The 9,458-nt window shown below is 41.8% G+C and overlaps 1 protein-coding gene across 1 annotated transcript; it reads left to right on the top strand.

The window, feature by feature from the left end:
• The first annotated feature begins 499 nt into the window (after positions 1-499).
• On the top strand, positions 500-9,109 carry DFFA (DNA fragmentation factor subunit alpha). The gene is made up of 6 exons (XM_074975627.1): positions 500-655; positions 2,579-2,740; positions 4,288-4,421; positions 5,448-5,637; positions 5,812-5,966; positions 6,516-9,109. Exons 1-6 carry the CDS (start codon positions 529-531, stop codon positions 6,714-6,716), a joined length of 969 nt encoding a protein of 322 aa, XP_074831728.1. The 5' UTR covers positions 500-528; the 3' UTR covers positions 6,717-9,109.
• The last annotated feature ends 349 nt before the right edge of the window (positions 9,110-9,458 follow it).

Here is a 9,458-nt window from a genome sequence, read left to right as displayed (position 1 = left end):
ATTTAATCTCAAAATTTGTAAATCAGTCCACATGTTTTTAAGGCATGATTCACAATTTTGATCTATTGGGTGTTGGCAATATTTTTGTTGTATGTTTACTCATGTTTTATTGGCAATATCCTACACTGCACACTTTCCCTTCTGTAGGTCAGTTTTATGTCCTCTTTTCTTAATCTCTATTCCTTTAAAACTGAAAATCATCCTAAAACTATTGAGAGCAAGACCAAAAAAAAAAAGTTAAACATGTGCGCCTGTGTTTTTAACACGGCTTGATGGGAGTTGTAGGCCGGTCGGGTGGGAAAGGACTCCATCTCACCGCACGCAGGAGGAGGGGGCGGCAACGTTCGGCTGGGGGAGTACCTGCGACGCGGAGGAACTCCATATCCCGGCGTGCATCGGAGTCAGGCCTGCGGGAGAGTCGATCTTGGGGAGCTGGACTACGAAGTCCGGCATGCACCGCGCTGTAGCTGGTCTTTGGACCGCGGTGCGAGGGTTTATTTGCTGTTACTCCTCAGCCCGGGCTGGAGGATGGCGGGAGAGGTTCCCGGCAGCGGGGAGGGGATCGCTCCGCTGAAGCCGTGCCTGATCCGGCGGAACGGCCAGGGGGAGCACTACGGGGTGGCGGCCGCCAGCCTGCGGGAGTTGCGGAGCAAGGGTGAGGGGGGCAGATCCTGGTGGGAGGGGGGAACGAGGTGATGGGAGACGAGGAGAGGGGTGGGGAAGCATCCCCTGGGGAGGGGGAGCTGGGGAGGATGTGGGAAGACGCGAGGGGATATAAATGTGGGCGGTTATGGGGAGGTGATGGGGGCCTCTGGTACCATCTTTGTTGCAGTCCCCCTTCCCCCATCGTACTGTGCTGCCTCACCTGCTTTACTCCAGCAAGCCCTTCCCCTTGCGGAGGCTCCCTTTTGTCACAACTGGGCCACCCCCTATTGGCCTTGTGGGGTGGAACAGGGCATGGGAAAGGGGACGTGAGAGGTGTCATGTGGCTGGCAGGGTGTTGAGATCAGGGAGATCTCACAGGCCTCCAAGTTTCCTCTTGCTACAAAAACTGCTTGCTTACAAAATCAGACATAAAATACAATACTATTGATGAAAAATTGCTTACATTCTCATTTTACTCTATAATTATAAAATCAATTGGAACATAAATAATGTACTTAGCTTTCAGTGTATAAAACTCTACAAACAAGTCATTGTCTAGATAAAATTTTAGTTTACACTGATTTTGCTGGTTCTTTAGTACTTAGCAAATATCTAGAGGTGTTGATATAGGACTGAGATAGAAATTCACTTTACGGACTGCGGGTAGGCTGCTGAAAAACAATCAGTTTTATTTCAGTGCTGAAATCAGCACTGTGCAGGCTGGCCCATTCTGCTTCCTATGGGGTGGAGAAGAGGGTATCTCCACAACTTGTGCTGGGCATCTGCACCTTGGCATCCTGTATTACATGTGTGAAGAGCTTCATTTGGGAAGTGCTGTCCCTGGATTAAACACATGACTTTAAGATTATGCATTTTAAACACTGCTGAATCCAGGCTTTGCCAATGAAATGCAATCCCTGGCATCAGTAGGTTCCTGGCTTGTGAGTGATGTCTGTACAGAGCACCACTGCTGCTTTTTATGAACTTTAGGGGGTTGGCAGAGCTAAATCTCCCACATGCCCAAAGGCATTGAGCTATCAAGTTACACATAAATCACTGAACATACATCTCAGATACAGCTCATGTCATGTTAAAAGTTAAGCTTTGTAATTACACTAAAGATTTTTAAGTTCCATTAGAGACAAATTTTTTTTTTGCTAAATCTACACTAGTCACTTCAGAAAATACAGGCTGTTTGTACTTATCCTGTTGTCCTGTGCTTGTCTTCAGAATGACTATGTAGGTTTGTCTCAAGAGTATAAATGGCTAGAAGTGTTCTGATCTCGAGTCTCCTTGCCCCTCTGGGTTCCCCTCTCTTGGCAGCTGCTGATAGGCAGTGGAGTCACTTAAAACAGTTGATAAGCATACGTGTTTAGTGCTGGACAAGCTGTGATATGTAGTGCAGTGGGAAAGACATCTTACATATTTGGGTTTTTTGGTCTGGCTGGAAGAAGTTCCAGTCCAACTCTTTTACACCCACTGGTTTCTCCTTGATATATCTAGAAATGTCATGAGTCTGCATGTTTATCCTTACCACTTTTTATGTCATAAACGAGGAGGATAAAGGGTTAAAATTGAGGGCCTGTCCTAGTGTCAAGATGGGGAGATTTGGAAACAGAAGTACATTGTATTGAAAATAATTTCTGGGTTGCTTGGTCGCATTTGGTATTTGAAATGAAGATGAACATCCAGGAAAGGAGGCTTTTTTGAGCTTGTATCAGGAATACCATTACAAATCTGGATTGATAGAGACAAATTAGTAAGCATAAACCAGAGAAGAGTTGATGTATGGGATATGATTGTGGACGAGGCTGTCATTATCAGAGCTATATCCTCAAGAAAAATTTCTATCTGTCATATGTACATAAAGGACCGTGTTTTTTTTCTTTGCCAGACTTCCTTCTGCTTCATGAAAGCACTTTCTCTTTTGCAGCCTGTGACCTTCTGGCCATTGACAAGGCCTGGGGACCTATCACTGTAGTCCTGGCAGAGGATGGCACCATTGTGAATGATGAAGATTATTTCCTGTGTTTACCACCCAACACCAAGTTTGTGGTACTGTCCAGGAATGAAAAGTGGATCAGCAGCTGCATAGGTATCAGGTTGGAGGGGAACTTATGTCTTAACTTTCCAGACACTGACACCTCCACTCACGGTGTACTTTTGACTCTGCTGAAGGCTTAGTTTAGATTACTACCCCCGTACTTCCTCTGCTCAGGCTTGTATGGAAAAAGTGTTGCGGACATGGTGATCCTGCTCTTTCACCCTTCTTTTCACTTACAGAAACTCACTTGTGCTGAAAAATCAAGAAAGGGCAGGTGGTGATGATGACTACTAAGTGGTGGGGAGAATAACAATCAAGATAGAATTTCTCCCTCATGCTGCTTCTTTCTTCACAGGAGTTCTTGACATGGACACTATGGAAAAATAATTTTTAAAATTACTTTAAATGCTCCATTATTCCTCTAACCAGTCAGATAGGCTGAGTCCAAAGCACTAATCCTAGAATCATAGAACACTAGAACTGGAAGGGACCTCGAGAGATCGAGTCCAGGCCCCTGACCTCACAGCAGGACCAAGTACCATCCAGACCATCCCTGATAGATGTCTGTCTAATTTGCTTTTAAATATCTCCAGTGATGGGGATTTCACAACCTCCCTTGGCAATGTATTCCAATGTTTAATCACCCTGACAGTTAAGAAGTTTTTCCTAATGTCCAACCTAAACCTCCCTTGCTGCAGTTTAAACCCAGTGCTTCTTGTTCTATCTTCAGAGGCTAAGAACAATTTTTCCTCCCTCCTCATGTCCTCTCTCAGCTATCTCTTTTCTAAACTAAACAAGCCCAGTTCTTTCAGTCTTTCCTCATAGCTCATGTTGTCTAGGCTTTTAATCATTCTTGTTCCTCTTCTCTGGGCCTTCTCCAGTTTCTCCACATCCATCTTGAAATGTGGTACCCAAAACTGGACACAGTACTCCAGTTGAGGTCTAATCAGTGCAGAGTAGAGCATGAGGATGACTTCTTGTGTCTTGCTCACAACACTCATGCATCCCTGAATCAAGTTTGCTTTTCTGCAAGAGCATTGCACAGTTGACTGATATTTAGCTTGTGGTCAACTAAGACCCCTAGATCTCTTTCTGTATAACTCCTTCCCAGACAGTCACTTTCCATTCTGTATGCATGAAACTGATTGTTCCTTCCTAAGTGGAGTACTTTGCATTCATCCTTATTAAACTTCATCCTATTTACTTCAGCCATTTCTTCAGTTTGTCCTGATCATTTTGAATTATGACCCTATCCTCCAAAGCAGTTGCAACCCCTCCCAGTTTGGTATCATCTGCACATTTACTAAGCATACTTTCTGTGCCAATATCTAAGTTGTTTATCTACATGATTATTTCCTGGAAACTACATTTTGAATTCTCTGTAATTCTTAGATTTTTATAGCTGTGGTTCCAAATCTAAGGTAAGAAAACCCCAATAGTTCAAAGCTTATAAGCTGTTTAATTTACCACATCTATTTCCTTTTCAGCAGCTTTGTCAATACATACCCTCAGTAAACGTTGTTTAGATTTTTTTGTTGTGATCTTTGCAGCCATGAGTTTTTCCACTGTTATGATTGTGGTCATTTCTCATGTGTCAGATGAAGGCACAGCCAGGCTGTCAAGGGAGTCCACAGATGAAGTTGACAGTGGTGGAGAGAAATGGAAGCATCTGGCAAGACTATTGAAGAATGACCTGTCCAACATCATTTTAATGTCTGAGGAAGACCTCCAGGTATAGTGAGAACTAATATACCACACTTTTCTCCTTCCTTTTGTTTCCTCACTGAAGGGGAGATGCTTTAATCTTAGGAAAGAAAAATGCATCTCTTGGTCCATATTCAAATACTGTTGATTTTGATGTCAGGCAGGAGTGACATTCTGCTCTTGGAGAAACTTCTCCCAATGGAATGAACAGCCTTTTGAAAATGGCACCATCTGCATCATTCTTTTACACACGCAACACACTGTTCACCATTTTCTCATTCACTTGATCCCAGCATTCCTCCTCTTCACACTGACTCATCTTTTTTACCTTCTCTACCATATCAGTGATATATCCTTACATTTTTTGGGGTGGGGGTTTCAGACATTGAGTGATTCATCTGTCATCTCACATGTGTCTTCATTCTTCACTAAGCTCTTAGTTCCTTCCTGTAGGGTTTGTATCCTGGCCTCGAGCCACATGTGTCTTTTTTGATTATCTTGCACTTTGGTCTTTGGAGGGGTTTAGAAGATGTGAGTTTGGGTTCCAAGAAAATTATCAGCTACATGCCAGACCACTTCCAGCCCCCCCAGTATCTGCACATAACAGGATTTGGTCTTAATGATGGCTGTTCACAGTACTTGTTCAGCAATCTGGATCAAATGTTACTTTCCAAAAGCCAGTCAGTCCTTGTTGGGGTTGGCTTGTCTTCTCAAACTGACTAGTGGGGCTTTCACTGAAGGATTGTTAGAATTTCTCTGTTGTTCAAAAATATGTTATCATTTCCCACCTTTATGAGGGCCCTTTAATTGCAATTAAAGAACTGTGGCTTGTGGAAGTCTTAGTTAGGACCACTTATAACCTGGCTGATATGATCTGGAAATGCCTAAGTAAAAGTTGATGTCGTCTTGCAAGGTGGAAACTTTGCTTCTTTGTACATGTGATTTGGAAAGTATGCCATACCTTTATAGCTCTGTTGTAGTCAGTCTGATAAAATAATCAAAATTAGGCTAGCCTACATTGTTCCATGTAGCAGGACTCCATTCTTTCATTTAGGTGCTCATTGATGTACCATGTTCCGACTTGGCCCAGGAGCTTTCCCAAAATCAGCCAAAAATCCAGATGTTACAGGACACCTTGCAGCAGGTGCTGGACAGACGAGAGGAAGAACGCCAATCCAAACAGCTCCTGGAACTCTACCTGGCAGCCTTGAAAAATGAAGGCAGCATCTTAACGAAGGCATCAGGTAAGAATTATGATAAAGTTTCCACGGGCATCTAAAAGGGAGGGGAAATGAAAAAGCTGCATGAGCTTGTGATGCTGCAATAGTTGGTGCAAACTGATCAAACTGCATTCCCAGCCCTCCACTAGAGTTCATGCTACTGGCTAATAATAAACAGATCTCCCTGTTACTTTTCAGAACCTGAAGCTACACAGAGGGAGGAGAGGGATGTAGTTGATGCTGGTAGCAGCAGGGCAGGTGCCTCCACCAAAAGATCTCTCAGTGATGTGATACTTGCTGCATTGAAAGAGAAACCTGCCCCAGAACTCAGCTTAAACAGTCAGAAGCTTGAGGTTGGTAGCTCTGGTTTTTGCTGTTTTCTAGGCAGGCTGACTGGTATCTTTCTGTGGAGAGAGGGGATGTTTGGCAAACTGCCATTTCATCTCTGTAGACCCAAATGTTACTTTAGTTAAGGCACAAAGGTAATGTTCTGATCAGTACAGTGTGGTGTTTTTTTGTTCTAAACCCCAGCATTGTGAAACCTTGCCACAGCATATGCTTCTTCCATGCCTGGCACTTCCATGTGGTGTCACTTTGTATTTTTCCCAAACAGAATTAAAAACAGAACAAATTAGGCTTGAAAGGTAGTATCTTAAGTCATGGAATTGTCAAGTTCAAGGATAAATGTGCTGGAGAACCCAGTGATTTTATTATTTTAATTAAATATATCAGTTCATTGCCAGTGTTTCAGCAGTTTCTTTCATGGATCCACCTATTTTTACTCAGAAGTGGGGTAAGCGGTTTGGTTCAGGAATAGTTTATCACTAGAGGAAATCCTGGCTGTTGTAAAAGACAAAATGTGAGACACTGAGAACCAGTGTGTCTAAATTTTTCTTTCACAGCTGATCATCAAGGAAGATACAGAAGCCTTGGCTCTGGCACTGGGGTGGGATAAGCAGAAGACTGAAGCTCTCCAGCAGGCCTGTGAGCAGGAGCTCTCAAGACGCCTGCAGCAAGTACAGGCTCTACATGCTCTGAGGAGTGTATCAAAGGGTAAGAAAAAGCTGCCCTTGAAAGACTTGAGTTCAAAACGCAAGAAGTAAGAGACTTTTCAAAACTGCTGCTAACAGTGCTTTAAATGTCGAGGAAATGTAGGCCTCTTCTGTGTTGAAGCCAACATAAGCAAGCCATGTATTAAACTCCCCAACCACCACAGTTTGCTGGTCATGCTATGTCTTGCCTCTAGAGAACTAAAAATTGAGTACCCTCAACTCTCAGAAGCAAACGGATTTATTTAATCGCTCTCATATAACAAGAGGTTTTAATTTTTTAAGAGTAGTCAGTCTTCTCAAATAACTTTGGTGCATTAGAGATGTATGTTTTGAATGCAGGACTGAGAGCCAGGTACTCGAGTTCTATTCCTGACTAACCCTCTCTGCAGCCTCACACATCTCACTTACCATGTTTTTCCCATCTGTTTTTCAGATTTTGGGAGTTATCTACTCACAGGGGAATTGAGAGGCTAAACCATGGTGTACACTTAAGTTTTACTAGCAGAGGAGAGGGTGGTGTGTGTCTAATCACATCCCTAACCAATATAATAGTTCAATCAAAAGGTTTAGTGGAGGTGGGTTTTTTTTTTTAATGGCAAAAGAATTTTATTGGTATAGCTTACTCCATACTCGGGGAAGTGGTTTATGCAAGAGAACTTTGGCTAGTATAAGCTTCATCTACACTTGGGGTAGTTGTTGGTTACTTCCACCCACATACTGCCAAGCACTTTCAGGTATAGATGAGGCCCAGGTTGACGATTAGAGGTACTTGGAAGACCACTGTGTGAGGTTTGAGAGTTTTGATACTAAACTGTGAGGCTTCACAGGAGAGTCCCGACCAAGCAGATTCTCTCCATATTAATTTAGAGTGTAATGGTGAGAGATGCAGTGTTCTCAGTGCCTGTTGCTGGGGAGGCTTATTACAATTTGGCATAGTCAGGCTGCCAACATGCAGATTTTCCCAGCTACCATTCTGAGGGATTCACTGAGAACCAGTCTGGGATCCAGGGATTTGAATTCAAATCCTGGTTCTGATATAGATCTCTTGCCATGTAACTCTAACCAAATCACATTTTAACCTTTGTGACATCATTTTTAAATTCTACTACCTCCCTGTGCAGGAGGAGAGTGAGAACTGATATTTATAAAGCATGCTGAAAATTAAAACGCTTGGCTTTAAAAGAGTTTCAGGCAGCAAATATTACATTTGTGCCTGTTTTGTATTCCTATCTTTTATACAACATCATGATATTCTTATTATTTTTAAAAATAATTTGAAACAATATTAAAATTCTCCTTTAAAAAAGCTTATTATGCTATTAGACTGATTATTATGATTCTATCACACATGGCGTGGCTTGTGGTATATCTCCAAGAACATGACTGTCTAATTATTGGAAGCATCCTGATTTCACCCAGGCACTAATGGGTTTGCTGTCTCAGATTTGTTTTAAATTGTTGTGTTTGTGGCAATTAGCCTTCCAATATGCCAGTTGGCTTTGATCCATGTTAATGTTAGTGGTAATACATTAACACATATAGATTGTTTGTGGTAGTGATAGTTCTGTCCTAGGAGAGCAAAGGAGAAAAATGCTGAAGCATTTAAAAAAGAGGCAGTGAATGTTTAATGTACACAATTATACAGTAGTTCCAACACTGCAAAACTCATTAATCTAACATTAGGTTCAGCAGCGTAATAGATAAGCCATTTAGTATATAGCAAAGCTGAACATTTAGATATGCCCCTCGTGTACAAATAGTGCAATCTAGCTTTTAATGAATGTGCTAGAACTACAGTCTTACTGTATTTATGATGAACATAACCCCTAACCAATTCTAGTGCCTAGTAACTTGAGCAAAAATCTGCTGTCTTATAGGGAAAACTAGGAATGAATTAAAGGTGTCACTTGCACTTTCCTAATTGAAAGGTATTACAGAGACCTAAATATGGGATCCTAATTACCAAGTACCTACTGAGCTGTTGTTGTCTCATCTCTATGTAATAAAAGCTCACTATTGGCGCCGAACATCCCCTTTCTTCTGGAAAGGAACAATGTATGTCCCTGCGTTGGATAGGAAAAACAATTGTTTTATCATAATACTTGTCTAACATATCACATTATGAACAATGCCCTTGGCACAACAGATGAAGTTTTTCTCTTGTTGTAGGCTGCCATAGTAGCTGTACTGAATGTTCATTCAGGATAGAACATAGGCATCGGAAATGCTATTCGTACACAGCCATGTCTTATTCAACTGTGTGGAGGCTATTAGCCTTGAGTAAAAATTCAGCAATGAACTAGATCACCACCACCATGCTTTTCAGTTTACTGATTTTCCTACTAGATGAAAAACAGTTGAAGGCTTGCCAGCTTTTTCATTATAAACCGTTATTTCCTGGGGGGGGAAAATTCACACTAAGCTGAAACTTAATAAATAAAAGATCAACCCAGTAATAGAAATCCTGTTGACTTCCGTCTATATGAAAACAAAGTTGCTCTTCATAGTTATCTTTCATATTATAAATTTAATAGACGCCATGTTTAAGTTAAAAATGCGTGATCCTCAGTTTGTTAGGAGTGAGCTGTCTAACTCACTTGCAGATTGCCTGGGTTCATTTTAGCTACCAAGTAATAGAGGACACACTGCTCTATTTTTTAGTAGAGTTGCAGTGCTGAGTGTGGATTCTAGCTAGTTTTTCCCCACTCTGTATTTAAGAAGAAAAAACCTAAAGGAATGAGGATAGAGGTCTCATTGCTTTCTGTCCTATAAACTGTTTTATACAGTACCAGT

This window comes from Carettochelys insculpta, chromosome 23 (assembly GCF_033958435.1).
Source record: "Carettochelys insculpta isolate YL-2023 chromosome 23, ASM3395843v1, whole genome shotgun sequence".
In the NCBI taxonomy this organism is placed as follows: Eukaryota; Metazoa; Chordata; order Testudines; family Carettochelyidae; genus Carettochelys; species Carettochelys insculpta.
This window is presented reverse-complemented; position numbering and strand designations above follow the sequence as displayed.

What these genes read in the sequence shown, in the direction of transcription:
- DFFA (XM_074975627.1), top strand. Translation starts at nt 529, where the DNA reads ATGGCGGGAGAGGTTCCCGGCAGCGGGGAGGGGATCGCTCCGCTGAAG. An exon ending in GTGGATCAGCAGCTGCATAG is followed by an intron (nt 2,741 to 4,287) that starts GTATCAGGTTGG and finishes CTCATGTGTCAG; the next exon opens with ATGAAGGCACAGCCAGGCTG. An exon ending in TAAACAGTCAGAAGCTTGAG is followed by an intron (nt 5,967 to 6,515) that starts GTTGGTAGCTCT and finishes TTTCTTTCACAG; the next exon opens with CTGATCATCAAGGAAGATAC.